Source organism: Pseudonaja textilis, chromosome 3, assembly GCF_049901715.1.
Source record: "Pseudonaja textilis isolate UNSWEBS1 chromosome 3, rPseTex1.2, whole genome shotgun sequence".
NCBI classification, from domain to species: Eukaryota; Metazoa; Chordata; class Lepidosauria; order Squamata; family Elapidae; genus Pseudonaja; species Pseudonaja textilis.
The window spans coordinates 31,232,018-31,253,895 of NC_141992.1; the positions used below are offsets into that span (position 1 = coordinate 31,232,018).

Sequence of the window (21,878 nt, forward strand, 5' to 3'; positions counted from 1 at the left end):
GAATAATATAATAAAATAGAAAATGTATAAAAGCATTGTTAAGATAAGAAATTGAATACAAAAATTGAATATGTAATTATGGTCATAATTGTATGTATATGTGAAACCTGTAATCATGCTCTTCACTAAAAAGAGATGTTAAAAATGTGGAAAACTGAATAAAGCTTTTTTTTTTAAAAAAAAAGGTTGAATATTGTTTTGAAGTCCCAGATAGATTCTATACATAGTTTAATACAGATAGTCTCGACCTATATAACTACAACTGAGGCCCAAATTTCAGTTTCCAAGAAGGCAGTTGTTATATGAATATATTTTACCCCATTTTGACACCTTTCTTGCCACAGGTATTAAGTGAATCATTGCAGTTAAGTTAGTAACACTTGTTAAGTGAATCTGGCTTCCCCGTAGACTCTGTCAGAAGATTGCAAAAGGTGAGTACATGACCCTAGGATACTGCAACTATCATAAATACATGGCAGTTGCCAAGCATCCAAAATCTGATCACAAGACCATGGAAATGCTATAATGGTCGTAAATGTGAAAAATGGTCATAAATCACTTTTTTTCAGTGCTGCGTAACTTCAAATGGTCACTAAACAAAAGGTAAATGAAGGACTACCTGTAAATAATACATTAATGCTGGAAGTATGATGAAATTCTATGAAGTGTGTGTGTGAGAGAGAGGGGGGAGGGAGGGAGGAAGAAAAAGAAGGGGAGAGGAAGGGAGGGAGGGAGAGATAGAAAAGGAGAGAGGAGGGACAGAGAGGTAGAAAGAGAGAGAAAGAGGAGGAGAGAGGGAGGGAGAGAGAAAGAGAAGGAGAGAGATAGGGAGGTAGAGAGAAAGAGAAAGTGGGAGGGAGGGAGATGGAGGGAGAGAGAGAGAGAGAGAAAGAGAAGGAGAGAGGGGGAGGGAGAGTGAGAAAAAGGGAGGGAGAGAGAGAGAGAGAGAAGGAGAATGAGAGAGAGGGAGGGAGGGTTTTTCCATAAATATTCTGTTTTATTCCGTTGGTTTATTGTATGCTGCCTAGGGTCAGACTGTACCTAAATTGAATAAAGTACATTCAATTTTCTAGGTCAGCCCTCTGGCCCCTAGTTGCCACTTTAATCATATATATCATATTATGTTATGGTGAGAGAGAACAGCATCCATAAGCTGTATATAGTGTCATTGCAATGTTTGCACTCAGCTTCCTATTCAAAAGCAAACACTGGATTGATATTCTCCCAGAGATCTATATGGCTCCCAACCTGATTGTTAAGTTTGGGAAAAGAGAGGCTGAACCAGAGCATGAGTGCAACAATACTTTATTATAACAATAAAGGGCTGACTGTGCTTGCCAAGCCGGGAACTGGCTCGCAGCGATCAGCAACTGGTTGGACCCCGCAGCCTGCTTTTATAGCTGGCTGCTGGGGAGAACCAACCAATGGGTAAAGGGGAGAACACCCCCGCAAAGTGAATGGACCTGAGTGAGAACTCCTAGAGTCCTCAGGACATAACACCCCTTCCCCCCAGATGCGAACACGCATAGTCCTTGAGGTAGGCAGGAGGTTTATGTTGGCGCCCGGAACGGCGCAGCTCTGGAACGCTGACTGTCCGCTCAGAGTCTGTCTGGGAAGGCAGAGCCGGGTATGTGTCACCAACGTGCCCCTCGGTTCGGGCAGGCCCGGGACTCGTAGGGTTGGCCACTGGGGACGTGCTCCCGTATACTGGATCGGGCTGGTCCACCGTCTGGGCGCCGCTGTCCATGCTCAGGCTTTCTGGACTGACTGTTGGTGTGTACTGGTCGCCGGGAAGGATGTGGATGTGGGGTTGATGCTGAGACCTCCCGTCGCTTTGTGATTCTGGGTCCCTGCTAGTGTGGGTGCTGAGGCGCCTACGCAGCTGGTCCAGGTGCCTTCTCCAGACCCGGCCGTCCTCCAGTCTGACCCAATACGACCTTGGCCCGGTGATGGCCACGATCTCGCCCAGGATCCACAGGGGGTCTCCAGCGAAGTTCCTCGCGAATACTGGCTCCTGTAAGATAAAATGTCTAATCCCCGATGTGGAAGCGAGGGGAGAGTCAGGGCAGTATTGTGGGTGAAGTCTGTCCAATACAGTCCTCAGACGCCTGCCCATCAGGAGCTCAGCCGGGGACTTGTTGGTGGCTGAACATGGAGTTGAATGCTGGCTCATCAGGAAACGCGAGAGTTTGTGGTGCCAGTCATCCTTACTGAACCTAGCCAGGGCTTCTTTAGTGGTCCTGACGGCCCTCTCAGCCAATCCATTACTGGCAGGATGAAAAGGGGCTGTGAAAATGTGGCGGATACCCAGGTTGGCAGCGAAACGGCTGAACTCGGTTGATGCGAACTGTGGGCCATTGTCGGAGACAATGGAGTCGGGTAGCCCGTGTGTAACAAACAGGCGTGTTAATACGTTGGTGATTGCTTGCGTGGTGGTCGTGGATAGCTGTGCAACGTCAATCCATTTAGAATAGGCGTCCACACCACTAGGAACATTTTCCCATGCAAGGGGCCGCCAGGTCGATGTGGATTCTGGACCACGGAGCGCTGGCGCTCCCATTTAGTAGGGGTGGCAATGGGAGGAGCCGGACGGGATTCCTGGCAGATGTTGCAGGAACTTACCCAACTGACAACGCCCTCGCCGAGGCCTGGCCACCATACGTAGCTGCGTGCTAATGCCTTCATTCTCACGATGCCAGGGTGTCCCTCGTGCAACGCCTTCAGGACCCGGGCACGTAGTGAGGTCGGGATGACCACCGAGTGCCCCACAGTAGACAGCCCTGCAAACTGGACAGCTCCTGCATGCGGGTCTTGAAAGGTGAGAATTTGTTTTCCACATTGCCACCCGGCCACCCCTCCTCACCCAGTCGAGCACCTGGGCGAGCGCTTTGTCTGCCTTGGTTTTAGCAGCAATGTCCAGGGCAGTGATGGGGAGGTCCAATTGGGTTACCTCGAAAATGGCGTGGACAGGAGCAGGGTCTTCAGCTGGAGCCGGCAAGGGACAGCGGCTGAGAGCGCCAGCGTGGGACAGTGTTTTACCTGGCCGGTGTAAGAGTCTGTAGGAGTAGGCTGCTAGGAAGAGGGTCCATCTCGTCATCCTAGGGGAAAGGACTTGAGGGGTCTGTTTGTCTCCGGCTAGTAGACCCAGGAGGGGCTTGTGGTCTGTGACCAGCTCGAAAAAATGGCCAAAGAGAAATTCGTGAAATTTTTTCACTGCTGCAACAGCTGCTAGAGCTTCCTTATCGATCTGGCTGTAATTACGCCTGTTGCGGAGAGCGTCCTGGAGAAAAGGCAATGGGCGCCTCAGCGCCATTGGGAAGCCTGTGGCTTAATACTGCCCCAATTCCAAAGGGGGATGCGTCTGCTGCCAGGACTAAAGGAAGGTTGGGGTCGAATTGAATAAGTACCGCCTCTGACGTGAGTAGTGATTTCACAGCGTGAAAAGCATGGTCTTCTTTGTGCCCCCAGTGCCAAGGTGACTTTTTATCCAGTAATCTGTGTAGGGGTTCAGCTACTGATGCTTTATGGGGCAAGAAAGACGCGTAAAAGTTTAATAGCCCCAAGAAGGCCTGTAGTTCAGTTTTGGAGGTTGGAGTGGGTGCCTCGTGAATTGCCTTAACCTTGGACTCCAGGGGGTGAATGCCTGAGGCGTCAATTTTATAACCCAGAAAGTCCACCTGTCTAGTGGCAATGGCGCATTTTTCTTTTTTTAACTTGAGGCCATGCTGTCTGAACCTCTCTAACACTGCTCGAACTCTCTGGAAGAGTTGGGGTCTGTCCCTGGCCGAGACTAAGATGTCGTCGAAGTAGGGTACTACTCCAGGGAGGCCCTGTAAAATCCGCTCCATGAGGGATTGAAAGATACCTGGGGCAACACTTACGCCAAATTGGAGACGCTTGCATCGGAAAGCACCCCTGTGAGTGACGATGGCCTGGAGTTCCGCTGTTTGGTTATCAACAGGGAACTGTTGATACGCTTGAGACATGTCCAATTTGGCAAAAATGCTGCCAGGTTCAAAAGTGTGTAATAAATGCTGAATGACGGGCACTGGGTAAGCGCTAACTTGTAGAAACTTATTGATTGTGGTCTTGTAGTCCGAGCAAATTCTCAGGCTACCGTCTTTTTTGAGGGGTGTGACAATGGGCGTCTCCCATTTGGCGAAATCTGTTGGCTCAATGACCCCTTGTTTTAATAGTTTATCCAATTCAGCATCTAGTTTTGGCCGAATAGCGAATGGGACCCTACGCAGTTTTAGCCTGATTGGTACTGCCTGGGGGTCGACTGAGAACGATATTGGGGTACCGTTATAACACCCCAGCTCATCGCTGAATACATCTGAGTAATCAGCGAATAAGGAGTCAGTGTCTGAGGTTGAGACAGCATGGACTCCTGTAAGCCCTAGGCCGAGATGGGGAAACCAATCGAGCCCCAATAAGGTAGGGAGATTGCCGTTAACTACCACTAGAGGTAGGTGACCTTTAAAAGCTTTAAAACTGACAAGGAACTTGCCTCTGCCGATTACAGGAATGGTCCTCCCCTGGTAGTCCTTCAGGCTAAACTGGCACTTCTGGAGCCGGCTAGTTGATAGGCTGGGCTGGAGCCTCTTGAGGGTGTTCCACGAGATAATTGAGAGCGCTGACCCTGTGTCAACCTCCATGCGGCACGGTTTACCTTCTAAGTAAACGGAGAGAGAGATTTTACTAACAGTGTGGCAAGTGTGCTTGGCACGGTGATGTGTGTGACAGTTTAATACTTGCCTCTGCGGCCCCGAGTGTGAGACGGGGGGGTGCCTTTGTGTTGAGCTTTGAGGGGCTTGGCAGACTCTCGCGATGTGCCCCCTTTTATGGCAGTTATTGCAGGTGGCTCCTTTAAATTTGCAGGTGGCCCTCAGATGAGATCCACCACAGGCTAGGCACAGGGTGATGTGCTTGGGTGGACCGATGTTTTCTTGTTTGGGTCCTACCTGCGGCCGTCTGTCGTTGGAGAGGCGGTGGACGTCGTTTTCATCACTCAGGGATTCCTCTGCTACCACCTCCTCGGAGTGGACTGGAATTGATGTCAGCTTGGCAGTCGGGCCATGGATTTCGGTGGCTGAGTGTGCTGCCAGTTCTGCTGCTAAGGCCTCCTCGACTGCTTGTGCGAGATTGAGGTCTTTTTTCACGAGGAGGCGCCTTTGAAGGTGTAGGTCCTTGACCCCGCAGACTAGTTGATCGAGGAGCATGTCCTCCAGGTAGGTTCCAAACCCACAATGCAATGCTGCTGTTCTGAGAGCGGCCATATACTGATTAATGGTTTCCTTGTCCGCTTGCTTCCTCATACGGAAGGTGAATCTCCTGGCAATCTGTGAGGGCCTGGGGGAATAGTGGTTAGTGCGGATTTCAAGTAGCTCTGACCAAGGAACGTTTTTCAACTCACGTGGAGCCACGAGGGCTGTGGCAGTATCGAAGACGATGGCCCCACAGTAGATCAGGAAATACGATTTTTTCCGATGTTCTCCAGCATCAGCAAGTCCAATTGCATCTATATAATGGTTAAAGCGGTTCTTGTATGATTCCCACTTCTCCTCATCCGGTTTGAACGCTGGGAAGACTGGATTGGAGTTCATGGTGATGGGGCCGGTAGAACAACCTGTGGAAAAAATCTCTCTGGGGCAGCAGAAAAATGCTCTAGTGCCTGTGGCAGGCAAGTGATTTCAGCTCTGGAGAGGCTTTTCGCAGTCCTCTCTCTCTCTCTGGGTTAGCCAAGTTTGGCCGTCAGCCGTTGGCGGCGTTTGAATTTGCGCCTGAGTGGGCGTTAGTGACTTGACTTCGGCACCGTGCTGTGCCTTTTAGGTTTGAAATTCAAATGACAGCCGTTTGAATTTCGCGCCTAAACAATGAGCGGCTGCGGCTCGCAGTGCTTCACTTTCCCTGTAGCTGGGCTAACAAGCGGCTACAGACGCTTCTAACTTTTCGTTCTGACCGCTCTCTCTGGCTGCGGATCAGTGTTCGCTTCTATTGCTTGCTGGCCGCTTTCTCTGTCAGCGGACCAGCGTTCGCTCTTTTTGTTTGCTCTTTTGCTTGCTGACCGCTCTCTCTGGCTGCAGATCAGCGTTGCTCTTATCGCCGGCCGATCGCTCTCTCTGGCTGCGGATCGGCGGCTAGTGACTCAGCGGTTGCATGGTGCTTCTGGTAGCCATCCCATCCTCGTCGCCAGTGTTAAGTTTGGGAAAAGAGAGGCTGAACCAGAGCATGAGTGCAACAATACTTTATTATAACAATAAAGGGCTGACCGTGCTTGCCAAGCCGGGAACTGGCTCGCAGCAATCAGCAACTGGTTGGACCCCGCAGCCTGCTTTTATAGCTGGCTGCTGGGGAGAACCAACCAATGGGTAAAGGGGAGAACGCCCCCGCAAAGTGAATGGACCTGAGTGAGAACTCCTAGAGTCCTCAGGACATAACACTGATAATCTTCCTGAAATCTTTAAATGTTACCTCTTCTCCCAGGCCTTGCGGTTTACATTTTGAAGCCCTTATTTTTATTGTTTTCATTTAAAAAAAATGTAAGCCAGTCAGAGTTGTTCCAGAGTAAATAATAATAACAATAACAATAATTGTATGCAATTATGGATGTATCGTAACAGTGATACCCATTGTCATTGGGCCACTTGGTACCATGTTCAAGAATTTTGCAAAATACATCAACACATTGCAGCTTCCTGCAATAACATCAGCAGAACTGCAAAAAACTGCGCTACTCAGAACATCGTATATTTTAAGAAAATACTTGGTTGATACCTAGGATGCTGGGAGCAACCCGTATTAACCATTAGCACCAGTCACTGGTATTTGTGATACATTTTTAAATGTTCAGTTGACTGAGTTTGATGTTTAATGAATATAATAATAATAATAATAATAATAATAATAATAATAATAATAATAATAATAATAGAAATACAGTGTTGAACTAGCTTTGATGGAGGTCAACAATAGGAAGCTGCTCAAAGTGCAGCAAATCAAGAATCAGGAAAACAGCGATGCAAACTCGGGCTGACAGCTGGTGTAACAAAGCACTGCATGGACAGTTCCTTGAAAAGATCCAAGGAAAAGTAGATAAGGAAAAGACCTGGTTATGGCTGACCAATGGAACACTGAAGAAAGAGACAGAAGGCCTGATTCTTGCAGCGCAAAAACAAGCCATCAGAACAAATGCAATCAAAGCCAGAATAGAAAAATCTCCTGGTGAGTCCAAATGCAGATTCTGCAAAGAAGCGGACAAAACCATCAATCACCTACTGAGCTGATGCAAGACAATCGCTCAGACTGACTACAAACAATGTCACAACACAGTCGCTCAGATGGTCCACTGGAACTTGTGTCACAGCTACCATCTGCCTGTAGCAAAGAACTGGTGGGATCATAAGCCTGAAAAATTTCTGAATACAGATTGACAAAGTTTTGGAACACAATACCCTGGATATCACGATTGTGGAGAAGAAAAAAGTGTGGATCGTTGACATTGCCATACCTGGTGACAGAAGAATTGATGAGAAACAACTTGAAAAAAACCCACCAAATATCAGGACTTGAAAATCGAACTGCAGAGACTCTGGCATAAACCAGTGCTGGTGGTTCCAGTGGTACTCAGCACACTGGTTGCTATGCCTAAAGACCTAGACAAGCACTTAAAAACAATTGGCACTAACAAAATCACCATTGGTCAGATGCAGAAGGCCACCTTACTGGGATCTGCTCACATAATCTGCTGATACATCACGCAGTCCAAAATGCTTGGGAAGTGTTCAACTAGTGATTTGTGATACAAAATCCAGCATAGTTATCTCGTTTGCTATGTACACTGTTGGTTTTTGTGTATAACAATAACAATAATAATAAAAATATATCATTAATAGTAATAGCTGCCTTGGGTGCAATCCCAAAACATCTGGAGCTTCAGTTGAACATCATTAACACCATCAAGCAACAATAGCTGCCTACCTAGGTCCTTGGGTGGGATTTTACAGATGGATAAATATGCCAAATCCAGTCTAAACATCTGGCTGATCATGAGATCAACCATAATCACACAGTTGGTCCCACATGGATACAGTTATACAGAAATCATACTTTACCATTCAAACATAATTAGAACAATTTTGTGCCATGAAGGTGATATCAACTCCTACTAACTACATGATATATTTTCTTCAAGATTATTAAACTAGATTAAATTATTAATTTTTTTTAATATTAACATCTATTGAGAATTTACACCTGGGGATTTTGAAAACAAGTTTTTGAACAATAACTGAAAAACTCCTCATCCCTCCATTTGTTCTATCTCCAAATAGGAAATGAAATAAAAACACAGATATGCTATCGTTACTATTGAAACATCCTCACCATTTAAATACCATTTTGATGACTATTCCATTTTATTAAAATTCTATCTCTTGGAAGAAAAATAGAGGCATATGACAATGTTGCTTCACATATTTCATTTCATAATACAGTACTGAAAAGAAAGAGGAGATAGGAGGAAAGCAGGGGTGGATTCTACGGTTCTGACCGGTTCTATAGAACCCCTTGTTAACTTTCTAAGGAGTTTGGAGAACAGGTAGTTAGAAGAAATCACCTTTTGTTTTGTTTTTCCAACCTTATTACATTCTTGGCAGTATGCTTAGACTTACTGTCTCCAAAGGAGCTTTTTTTTCTTGATACTTTCTTAAAGGGGAAGGGTTGTTTTAAGCTTTTTACACTGCTGTTGGGAGGAAATACTCCCCTGGAAATACTTCTTCTTGGTTAGCTAGAAAGATTGACATTCAAACATGAGTTTACATACCATTTCTCAGTTTTGGTTTAAAACTGGTTTTTGGTGAAGTTGAATTCTGTGCTTAGTCATGTTTAATCATGTGTTTATTGATGGGATAATTTTCCCTATTCAGCTTTGTTTGGAAGGAAAAAGATTAATCTCTGTTCCTGAAAAGAAACTGGTTTGAGAAATCTGGCTAGTTCCTGTGTCTATTTGTTCTGGTAATTGGTTTAACAAGCAACAGCTACTGTTGTTGTTATGTCCTGAGGACTCAAGGAGTTCTCACTCAGGTCCACTCACTTTGTGTGGGCGTTATTCCCCCATTCCCATTGGTCGGTTCTCCCCAGCAGCCAGCTATAAAAGCAGGCTGCGGGGTCCAACTGGCTGCTGATTGCTGCGAGCCAGTTCCAGGCTTGGCAAGCACGGTCAGCCCTTTATTTGTAAAATAAAGTACTGTTGCACTCATGCTCTGGTTCAGCCTCTCATTGCTCAAATTTAACACTGGCGACGAGGATGGGATGGCTACCAGAAGCACCTTGCAACCGCTGAGTCACTAGCCACCGATCTACAGCCCAGAGAGAGCGATCGGCTGGCGACAAGGGAAACGCTGATCCGCAGCCAGAGAGAGCGGTCAGCTAGCGAAACGAGCGATCAAAAAGAGCAAACGCAGATCCGCAGCCAGAGAAAGCGGTCTGAGTCAAATAGTTAGAAGCGTCTGTAGCCGCTTGTTAGCCCCGCTACGGGAAAGTGAAGCGCTGCGAGCCGCAGCCGCTCTGCATTTGGCGCAAAATTCAAACGGGTGTCATTTGAATTTCGAGCCAGTAGGAATCACAGCACAGCGCTGTAGAGAGTCACTAACGCCCACTTTTTTGGCGCGAATCAAGACACCTCCAACGGCTAGCAGCCAACGTGGTAACCCAGAGAGAGAGAAAGAGAGGGTAGCAAAAAACCTCTCCAGAGCTGATATCACTAGTAACTCACGAGCGTTCGTAGTCCCAGAGAGATTTTTTTCCGCAGGTAGCCCAGCCGTTCCAGCACCATGAGTTCCAATCCAGTATTCCCGGCGTTTAAACCAGACGAAGAGAAGTGGGAATCGTATAAGAACCGTTTCAATCATTACATCGATGCGGTCGGCCTGTCGGATGCGGGAGAGCATCGGAAAAAATCCTATTTCCTAATCTACTGCGGAGCCACCGTTTACGATACCGCTGCAGCACTCGTGGCGCCGAGAGAATTGAAAAACGTTCCGTGGTCCGAGTTGCTTGAGATCCTCACAAACCACTACGCTCCCAGGCCTTCACAAATCGCCAGGAGGTTCACGTTCCGAATGAGGAAGCAATCAAGTAAGGAGACCATCAACCAATATATGGCCGCCCTCAGAACAGCAGCCCTGCACTGCGGGTTTGGAACATACCTGGAGGACATGCTCCTCGATCAATTAGTTTGTGGGGTCAAGGATCTCAACCTACAGAGGCGACTGCTAGCTAAAAAGACCTCAACCTCGCGCAAGCGTAGAGGAGGCCCTAGCAGCCGAGCTAGCAACGAACTCAGCCACCGAAATTCAGGGCCCAAGCGCCAAGCTAGCAGCGTTCCCAGTCCATTCCGAAGAGGTGGAAGCGGAGGAAGGCCACAACGATGAGAACGATGTCCATCGCCTCACCAATGACAGACAGTCGCAGGTAGGGGCCAAACAAGAATACACGGTCCACCCAAGCACATCACCCTGTGCCTAGCCTGTGGGGATCACATCAAAGGGCCACCTGCAAGTTTAAAGGAGCCGTTTGTCAACAACTGCCATAAGAGGGGGCACATTGCGAGAGTCTGCCAAGCCCCCAAAGCGCTGCACAAAGACCCCGTCCTCGCACTCGGGACCACAGAGGCAAGTATTAAACTGTCGCACGCACCGCCTTGCCAGGCGTACTTGCCACTCTGTTAGTAAAATTTCTCTCTCCGTTTCCCTAGAAGGTAAACCGTGCCACATGGAGGTTGACACAGGGTCAGCGCTCTCAATAATCTCGTGGAACACCCTCAAGAGACTCCACCCCAGCCTATCTACTACCCGGCTTCAGAGATGCCAGTTCGGTCTGAAGGACTACCAGGGAAGGCCATTCCCGTGATCGGCAGAGGCAAGTTCTTTGTCAGTTTTAGAGCTTTTAAAGGCCACCTACCTCTAGTGGTAGTTAACGGCAATCTACCCACCTTATTGGGGCTCGATTGGTTTCCCCACCTCGGCCTAGGGTTAACAGGAGTCCATGCTGTCTCAACCTCAGACACTGACTCCTTATTCGCTGACTACGCAGATGTGTTCAGCGAGGAGCTGGGGTGTTATAATGGAACCCCCATCTCGTTCACCGTTGACCCCCAGGCAGTCCCAATCAGATTAAAACCACGTAGAGTTCCATTTGCTATTCGACCAAAACTAGACGCTGAATTGGATAAACTACTAAAACAAGGGGTCATTGAGCCAACAGATTTCGCCAAGTGGGAGACGCCCATTGTCACACCCCTCAAAAAAGATGGTAGCCTGAGAATTTGCTCGGACTACAAGACAACAATCAATAAATATTTACAAGTTAGCGCCTACCCTGTGCCCGTCATTCAGCACTTATTGCACACATTCGAACCGGGCAGTATTTTTGCTAAATTGGACATGTCTCAAGTATATCAACAGTTCCCTGTTGATAACCAAACAGCGGAACTTCAGACCATCGTCACTCACAGGGGTGCCTTCCGATGCAAGCGTCTCCAATTTGGCGTAAGTGTTGCCCCGGGTATTTTTCAATCCCTCATGGAGCGGATTTTACAGGGCCTCCTGGTGTAGTACCCTACTTGACGACATCTTGGTCTCGGCCAGGGACAGACCCCAACTCTTCCAGAGAGTGCGAGCAGTGTTAGAGAGGTTCAGACAGCATGGCCTCAAGTTAAAAAAAAGAAAAATGCGCCATTGCCACTAGACAGGTGGACTTTCTGGGTTATAAAATTGATGCCTCTGGCATTCACCCCCTGGAGTCCAAGGTCAGGGCGATCCACGAAGCTCCCACACCGACCTCCAAAACGGAGCTACAAGCTTTCTTGGGGCTCCTAAACTTTTATGCATCCTTTTTGCCCCATAAAGCCTCAGTAGCCGAACCCCTACACAGATTACTAGACAAAAAGTCACCGTGGCACTGGGGGCACAAAGAAGACCAGGCGTTTAACGCCGTCAAATCACTACTTACGTCAGAGGCCGTGCTCATCCAATTCGACCCCAACCTTCCGTTAGTACTGGCAGCAGACGCATCCCCTTTTGGAATTGGGGCAGTCCTTAGTCACCGACTCGCCAATGGCGCCGAGGCCCCCATCGCCTTTTTCTCCAGGACGCTCTCGGCCACGGAGCGAAATTACAGCCAAATAGACAAGGAAGCCCTAGCAGCTGTTGCAGCCGTGAAAAAGTTTCACGAATTCCTTTTTGGCCACTTCTTCGAACTGGTCACCGACCATAAGCCCCTCCTGGGCCTACTGGCCAGCGACAAACAGACACCTCAAGTCCTCTCCCCTCGGATGACAAGGTGGACACTTTTCCTAGCGGCCTACTCATACAAACTTATCCACCGCCCGGGCAAAACTCTATCCCACGCTGACGCGCTCAGTCGCTGCCCCTTACCCGCTCCGGCTGAAGACCCAGCTCCTGTCAATGCCATTTTTGAAATCACCCAGTTGGACCTGCCCATCACCGCCCTTGACATCGCCGCCAAAACCAAGGCAGACCAAGCGCTCGCCCAGGTGCTCGACTGGGTGAGGAGGGGTGGCCGGGAGGCAATGTTGATAACAAATTCGCACCCTTTAAGACTCGCATGCAGGAGCTGTCCAGTTTGCAGGGTTGTCTACTGTGGGGCACTCGAGTGGTCATTCCGACCTCGCTGCGTGCACCCGAGTCCTGGAAGCGTTGCACGAGGGACACCCCGGCATTGTGAGAATGAAGGCGTTGGCACGCAGCTACGTGTGGTGGCGGGTCTAGACGAGGACATTGTCAATTGGGTAAGTTCCTGCAGCATTTGCCAGGAATCCCGTCCTGCTCCCCCATCACCACCCCTACCAGATGGGAGAGCGCCAGCGCCCTTGGTCTAGAATCCATATCGATCTGGCCGGCCCCGTGCATGGAAAGATGTTCCTAGTGGTCGTGGACGCTTATTCCAAGTGGATAGACGTGGCGCAGCTATCCACGACCACCACACTAGCAATCACCAACGTGTTAACGCGCCTGTTCGTTACACATGGACTACCCGACTCCTTGGTCTCCGATAATGGCCCACAGTTCGCATCAGTAGAATTCAGCCGTTTTGCAGCCAACCTAGGCATTCGCCACATTTTCACAGCCCCATTTCACCCTGCGGTAATGGGTTGGCTGAAAGGGCCGTCAGGACCACCAAAGAGGCCCTCGCTAGGTTTGGCAGAGATGACTGGCACCACAAACTCTCACGGTTCCTGATGAGCCAGCACTCAACCCCTGTGCAGTCACCAATAAGTCCCCAGCGGAACTTCTGATGGGCCGGCGCCTGAGGACTGTATTAGATAGACTGCACCCACAATACTGCCCTGACTCTCCCCTCGCTTCCACTTCGGGGGTTAGACATTTTATGTTACAGGAGCCGATATTCGCAAGGAATTTCGCTGGGGACCCACTTTGGATTCCGGGCGAGGTCATCGCCGTCACCGGGCCGAGATCGTATAGAGTCAGGCTGGAGGATGGTCGCGTCTGGAGGAGACACATAGACCAACTCAGAAGGCGCCTCAGCAACCTCGCAAACAAGAATCCAGAGTCTCCAGTCGAAGGGGAACCGTCTCATCCGCCACCCAGCCACACCGCACCCAGTGACCAGTCTGCGCCAGCGGTCGTTCCGGTCAGCCCAAACTCGGACAACAGCGCCCAGAGAGTTGACCAACCGGATCCAACCCACGAGAGCTTGACCCCAGAAACCAACCCGGTGGTTTCCGAGGATGCCCAGTCCAGAGAGAGTGTTGGCGACACTATGCCAGCTCAACTGTCACAGACTGATACCGAACAGTCAGACAATGTTCCCGAGTTGCGCCGCTCCGGGCGCCAACACAAACCCCCCATCTACCTCAAGGACTATGCGTGTTCGCATCTGGGGGGAAGGGGTGTTATGTCCTGAGGACTCAAGGAGTTCTCACTCAGGTCCACTCACTTTGTGTGGGCGTTATTCCCCCATTCCCATTGGTCGGTTCTCCCCAGCAGCCAGCTATAAAAGCAGGCTGCGGGGTCCAACTGGCTGCTGATTGCTGCGAGCCAGTTCCAGGCTTGGCAAGCACGGTCAGCCCTTTATTTGTAAAATAAAGTACTGTTGCACTCATGCTCTGGTTCAGCCTCTCATTGCTCAAACTTAACAGTTGTGATTTAATTATTTCTATTGTGTTTGAATTTGTTCCTGCCTCATGGTTTCTTTTTCTATCTGGGGAGGGGGTCTCCCTTCACTGCTTTAGTGGTATCTGGCACTGTCCTTTCCAAGAGGCAGGATGCAAGCTTGGCACTGATTTTTTTACTGCCTTTCTTGGGGGGGGGGGCATGTGACCTTTCCTTAAATCTGGATGATTTCCTTAGGATATCTTGTGAGATGAGTGAGACCAGCTGGCATCTTTAAGTGGTGCAATGGATCTAAGGATTGCTTTTCCTGGGTGTGCTCTTTCTGGAGACCTTTCTGCTAAAGGGTTTCACTTTATGAGCAAGAGTTGGCTGCTGATAGTTATCATTGTATTTTAACTATTTTAATTCCTCAAGGTGCTCTGGCACCCTGCCTGATTTGTAATTCTGGCTTGCAGGTATTTAATCTAATGACTGGTATTTAGGGCAGCTTTTTGCAAGCAAAGAAGCTTTTTGTATTTTTGTACAGTTAATCCTTGACTTACAACAGTTCATTTAGTGACCATTCAAAGTTACAATGCCACTGAAAAAAGTGACTTATGACCGTTTTTCACACTTAGGATTGTTGCAGCATCCCCACTGTCATGAGAAGCCAGGTGAGAAGAAGCACCCCTTGACATGAGTGATGTCAAGTTGGCCATGCCCACCCAGTCACATGATCATCAAGCCACACCCACCAACTAAGCCACGCCAACAAAACCGGTTGTTAAAAAATTTGAATCCCACCCCTGGAGGAAAGGCAAGGAATCTGTGTTCATTTCTGGCCTTAAGATTCAAAACGGGATCCATTTTTACCAACCTACTATAGAGATGGGAGGGAGATCCGGGATCTTGATTTTGTTATTATTTATTGAATAGTTGTCTGAGTTCTGCTTTTCCTCAAATACCATGTAACAATAGCTGGTTGTAAGCAACATGCAGCAAAGAAGGAAGCTCAGGAGAAAATTCTTATATTCCATTCTGGAAAGCAAAAAAGAAAATATGTTTTTGCTAAAGTCTCAGATATCTGAGGAAAAAAAGGTAGGTCATATATCAAAAGTATAACCATTTTTTTTAGCATCTGTGTTTTTTTGTCCTCCCTCCTCACTTATCATTCCTTTGCCATAATGGACAATTCCAGTTTTAGTCTGCTACAACAAAACAGAAAAGTATAGAAAGGCACATTCATCACTGATTAAAATGAGATGATATTTGATCAATAAAGTTAAATAATTATTGCATAAAGAAATGGTTTTAAATCTTTTTTCATCCCTTCTTGAATATCCCAATGTGCCGAGTGCATATGTATCCTTGCAAGAAGCAGTTCTGAATCATCCAATAAATACTTCTGTGAACACTGAAGCTCAAAACCAATATAAGCACCATTTACATATTTGATCATGGTCACCATAATGTCTCATCTAATTTCAATTAAATAATTCTGCAAAACACTCAGGAACAAATATGAAATCTCTAGTTTATGATTTAGAGATAACTTTTGCAAAAACTCATATATCCATTGCTTAAAAAGGTTGGTTTGGTAAAATATATATGAGTCAAATACAGAAATTCACTATTGGATGTAGTTTATATATGTCTATTCACTTATATTTTTATTATATTTGTTTATTTATTAGATTTATTTGTTGCCCATCTTGCCTGAGGCAACTCTGGGTGTCTTACAAAATTAAAAGCTATAAAACTGTAAAACATAAATATTTTAAAAACAATAAAATAGAATTTAGCAAAAAAGCACAATTACACTTAAAATATGGGGAAGGGGAGAGCAGGATGCACAAAGGGGAGAGGTTTTATGTTTGGGGCAATGTTAAATTTATTTATATAGCAATTACTTTTTAGGTATCTGACATTAGAGCAATTTCAAATTGTACAATTATTTTCTTCATTTAAAAACCTTGCAGAATGAGACATAACACCAGAAAAAACTCTGTTCAATGAACAATGTTACAATGTTCATTCCACTATATGATAAAGTAGAAAGTAAGCTAATTTCTCCTCTGGACATCTATTTCCCCCTTTTTTTATTCTTGCAATTTTCCTTTATTTTTCTCACACCTTCAAAATACTTTCAACCATCTGGTAAAAGTTTTAACATATAGGCACTCGCGTATAAATACATTAAATAGACAAAATGTGTTTGTTAGTCAATAACTAAGATAACATATCAAGTATCTAGAAATTGTAGTACATACTCACTATATATTACTATATATATTTCCTTTTTTGTGTAATAATATTCAGTTTAAAAGGTAGGGGTGGGGGTAAAATTATTTATGATAAAAATAAACAAAATATCACTTTAATTTTTTAGGAGGCAAATTTGACAATATTTACAGACTATTTTGAAATGCTAATATTTTCTCTTCTTTTAGCATCAAAATAACTCTTACCAAACACAACAAACAATTACTTCATTTTGTCAATGTAAATATCCAAATATCAGTACAATAATGTTAGATTTCTTAAAGAATAGAAATTCTAGAATAAAATTTAGATATTTAACATCCATAGAATTAAAGATGCACAGAAGTGCGCATGAGAAAATGAGAAAGTTTTTTTTTAATCCATAGAACAAAATTGAGTAACAAGGCTGAAATCAACCAATTACAAAAGAAATAAAATTTTAAACTTTGCTGATACAGAAACCAAAATACAATTCACGTATGGCATGTTTGGATTTCATTTTTTTTTTCAGAAATGTGTTAATCACAGCCCCTTAAAACATAGAAAAACAAAAGAACAACACATAAAGTAGGAAAAACAATTACTCTTACCTTCAATTGGCATTTCAAAAATATTACATATATGCTACCTTTATTGCAGAAAATACAATCAAAAATGGCAAAATCAAAACAAAAACTTAAAAAATGCAGAAGTTCAAAAGAAATATTAAATGTATTCATTTACTTTAATCCAAATTCACATAATAATATGTTTTAAAAAGCCCCAAATGGAGATTAAAAATAAAAATAATTTTCCCCATAAACAAGCCACTGCTTACAATATTGATTTTAAATATAAAAAAGAAAAATGAAAAGATGGATAGAAAGATTATTCCAGATATTGTTTGGCTGGTTCTTAATTACATTTTTCATAGTTATCTTAAAAAAGAAGAATCCCAGGAAATGTTTACGAGTTAAGGGATAGAACTAAAAATTATGATAGAGAGATTTATCCTACCTAATTGGCAAATGACTATTATACTCACTGCTCACTAGTAAAAATTAGAGCAACTTTTCTCTACGTTGTCTTCTTCGCTCTAGGAGAATATGGGTAATGCCCCTAGATATTAGATAGAGGCCCCTCCCTTTTTTCCAGGAATCCTGTAATCCACATCTGTTTGTAGCATACCTGGGCTGGCTTGCTAGCTGTCCACAATTTAATTTGCTACATATGGCAATGTGGTTTTACTGATGATAATGTGTGTGTGTGTGTGTGTGTATACACATAATACACACACACATAAGTAAAGTAATCAAGAGAGATTTCTACTAACTTTATGGAAAATGTCACCAGATGCATTTCAGATACAAATAATTTCAAATAATTGAAAAATATTCACTAATACTTCCAGCCCTGATTTCTTTTAATAAGGACTAACCCTGTTTGCTGCCTAAGAAGAAAATTACTGTGCAAAATAAAATAAATTATCAATATTTTTACTCCTTTTCTGATATTAATTTGAAAAAGAAATTATAAGTTAGTAATTGGCTACAACAGAAAGAGCAAATAACCTACCTGAAATATTTATTTTAAAAGCTTTTCTTTTTACTAATATTGATCAGCAAGATAAATTTCAGTATTTTGATATATTATAAAACTGTTTTACAGCACTCTTTTTAAATATTTTCCCATGTTTAGGAATAATTTTCAATAAAACATTCTTACCCATTTTTGATCATTAAATTTAATAAAATTGTCTTTTCTCCCTTTTCTCTGAATTAAGGAAAAAAATTGAAGAAAAGCATAAGAAAGTATAAAAATAAATAAAGTGGAACTATATTCTTTAAATCAGAACCTGGACTAATCAAGGTTCTACTTCAAATAAAAGGTGAACTTATTGGAAACAGAGTGTATGGCCACAGAGCCTCTGATCATCTCCTTCCATAGCATCACTGCATGTCCCCTCATTTTCCTAAATTGCCAATGGCCATGGCAGTAAGAACAAATGATAGCAAGTATTATTGAGCAAACCAATATAAATGGAAGCATTTCAATGAAAGTTTCTTGGGGATCCCCCAAACCTAAAACTGACACTGAATGTATGTCTTGTTACGGTGCTTCTGAAAAGTGTTGAACTGATTATACAATTCAATCATTTCTCTCAGTTTGCATCACAGTCATTACCGATTCTTTTTTGCTCATTTTCAACAACACACATATACTAACACTGAGAAGATAATACAGCTTTCTTATTTTGGTGTGTATGTGTGTGTTTCTAATTCTTTAACTGCCTTTTCTGTGTTTATATTGCATTTTATGTTATTGTATATTCTGAACTTTGCAAGATCATTCGGTTTTCTCCCTGTCAATTTTCAATGTCCATTGTGTATGTAGAATACCATAATTATGAATACATTTTCCCTTTTATTTACATATCTCATCTATTCATTTATATGATTTGTATCATTTCTGTTAAGGCTTTCTATCATGCCTTGCAAGATATATTACTCTTATAAAGAAGCCAAAACAGAATCAAATATAGAGTGCAGTTCTATGCATGTTTTCAAAATCATTAAAAGTCATGAGACTCAGACTCAAGGAAATAGATGTAAGATTGTACTTCAGCATAATTTCAATTAAATTATTTTGGTCTATAATGCTGTGGTCTCCAAGAAAGGATTCTCACTGACAGGAGGATGCTGTTCTGACCCAAACCTGGTTCCAGGGAAGCAAACATGAGACAAAGGTAACAGCACAACACTTAAAACAAGATGGATCAAGAACATTAGCAAGTATTGAGGGCCCAACTGGCAAAAGAAAACTCAGGACAAGTTTTTTTTGGAAACATGCGGAAAGAGGCCTTCTTTCATGCAGTGGAGGACAATGGGTAAAATGATGATGATGATGATGATCAATAGTAGTGGTAAAATATATCTTGAGAAGAAATGGTGTTGCTCTACTTGCCTGATATCACTACACAATCTAAACACATCTACCAATATGATAAAAACAAACTGGAAATTTTTTTACGTGCACTTCATTAATTGCAGCAGAGAACAAGAACAGAAGGCAAATTTCATAAAAGATGGCAATTCTGACTTGAAGAAAATTATGTGCATTCCATTACAGAGCATAGATTCCATTTTTACTAAAACAAAAATAAAGAAGCAAATCTTAATTGTTATATTTTAAAGAAAGGATATAGAAATGTTGACTTTTTCCTCCATTGTTGTATATATACAAGGTACTCAACTCTATAAGTCATTTGGTGACATCAAGTGCTGCAATAAACTCCATTAAATAGAACTGGTGATGCTTGATAATTTCAGTGCCACAAAGTACAAACTGTCTTAAATAAAATTGAAGTTAATTTTATTATGCATTTGAGATTGTGTATTCTTTCTCACCTTTTTATTATGTTTACACTGGAATGATGGGAATCAAAAGTTTATAGTTAAAAAAAAGACAGAAGCAATTTCAGTTTACTTTGAGTGAAAAAACTTGGCCTTAATTATTATTTTGTAAAGTAAAAAATGATTTCATGGGGACATCAAGATACATCATATCTTGCTATTTTATCTTTTAAAAATATAAATATTCTACTCAACTGTTTCTTCCTCCTAAAAATAAATTATCTATCTGAAGAAAGAGACACTTGGTCTTTAGTAGAAACTTTGCATTCAAAGTAATCTAATGGCTGAACTTGGCATGGGACTAAGACTTTATTGCAGTTAGTTATGCCTACATAACATAACATATACTTGGAAGGAAGAGCTTTGCATCTGAATATGAATTTAATTTCACATTTTGGGACTAATACATGCAAATAAAAAGTAAGGGGTGTGCATAAGTGCACCATTGTGCCTACCATCCCTGTCCTTTTGTCCCCTTTATTCATACCTATTTCCTGTATTCTTACTCATCTTTATACTTACCCCTATTATCTTGTAAGCGATTGACAATAAATAAATAAATAAAAATAAAAATACTGTAAGAACTTATTTTATAGCTTTTGTAAAGCTCTTCAAATTTCACAATGCAGTTTATCAATAATTACAAACGAATGAAAGATTGTTTTTAAAACTTTGTATTATACAAAATTTCAGAGATATCAAGAAATTAATCCCACCACCAAAAGCATTTCAAAATAGAAGGCTGAATTATATGAGTGATTTATGAACCGTACAAACATATTGCACACATTTAATTTTCCATGCCCTGGTGAAAAAAATAGAAAATATCTTACATCAGATATCCCCAGGGCTGTGTGCCCTCTCCACATCTCTTCTCTCTATACACCAGTGACTGCATCTAAAAAGTTCCCTCTGTTAAAGTACTGAAGTTTACAAATGATACAATAGTGATTGGTCTCATTGAAGACAACGACAAACCTTGCATATAGACAGAAGGTTGAACAACTAGCCTTGTGGTGTGACTGGAACAATCTTGAACTAAGCACACTCAAAACCATAGACACAGTGATAGATTTTAGGAGAAAGCCTCCTATACTACCATCTCTTACAATACTAGACAACACAGTACCAACAGTAGAGATCTTCACGTTTCTAGGTTCTATCATATCTTAAGATTTAAAATGGACATCTAACATTAAAACATCATCAAAAAAGCGCAACAAACAATGTTCTTTCTGTGCCAACTCAGAAAGCTGAAACTGCCTAAGGAGCTGTTGATTCAGTTCTACAGAGGAATTATTGAGTTCTGTAACCAAATAAGACACAAACTTCAATGGATAATTAGAACTGCAGAAAAAACAATTGCTACCAACCTGCCTTCAACCAAGGACTTGTATACTGCACAAGTCAAAAAGAGGGCTGTGAAAATATCTACAGACCAGAGGTGGTATTCAGCAGGTTCTGACCAGTTCTGGAGAACCAATAATGGAAATTTTGAGTAGTTCGGCAAATACCACCTCTGACTGGAGATTTTACAGTATCCTTCCCCTGCCACATTACCAAGCCACGCCCACAGAACCGGTAGTAAAAAAAATGGAATCCCACCACTGCTATAGACCCTTCACATCCTGGACATAAATTGTTTCAACTTCTACCTCAAAATAATGTTATAGAGCAAGGTACAGCATAATAAGTAGACACAAGGACAGTTTTTTCCCAAATTCCCATAACGCTGTCAAACTACTGTATTTATTAAGACTGTATTCTATTATTATTCTCATCCTTCCTATTACGTATCTCCTCCCATTTATGACTATAACTTTGTTGCTTGTATCTTTATGATTTATATTGTTTTATTTAGTTTCCTAGTATGATTTGATTCCTTATTTAGTATCCTATGACGATCACTAATTGCTTTATCTTATGATTCTTGATGAATGTATTTTTTTTAATGTACACTGAGAGCATATGCACAGAAGACAAATTTCTTGTGTGTTCAATCACACTTGGCCAATAAAGAATTATATTTCTAGGTGAAGAAGAAAAGAATACATATTATTCAAATACCATTATTGCCATATGAGCTTTT

The 21,878-nt window shown here is 43.2% G+C and overlaps 1 protein-coding gene across 7 annotated transcripts in view; it reads right to left on the reverse strand.

Annotated features, from left to right (window-relative positions):
• ASIP (agouti signaling protein) overlaps positions 1 to 21,878 on the reverse strand; it is a 67,008-nt gene that overhangs the window by 14,764 nt on the left and 30,366 nt on the right. For 2 of the 7 annotated variants that reach the window (XM_087929160.1, XM_026697320.2), the window contains exons 1-2: positions 17,394 to 17,493; positions 15,013 to 15,173 (exon numbers count right to left, since the gene is read on the reverse strand). In XM_087929160.1, the coding sequence (XP_087785286.1) occupies positions 15,013 to 15,172 (160 nt within the window). In that variant the 5' untranslated portion in view covers position 15,173; positions 17,394 to 17,493. Of the gene's footprint in view, positions 1 to 15,012; positions 15,174 to 16,987; positions 17,026 to 17,393; positions 17,494 to 21,162; positions 21,273 to 21,878 lie in introns of those variants that run through there. The other 5 variants (XM_087929156.1, XM_087929157.1, XM_087929161.1 and 2 more) reach the window with 5 other exon arrangements.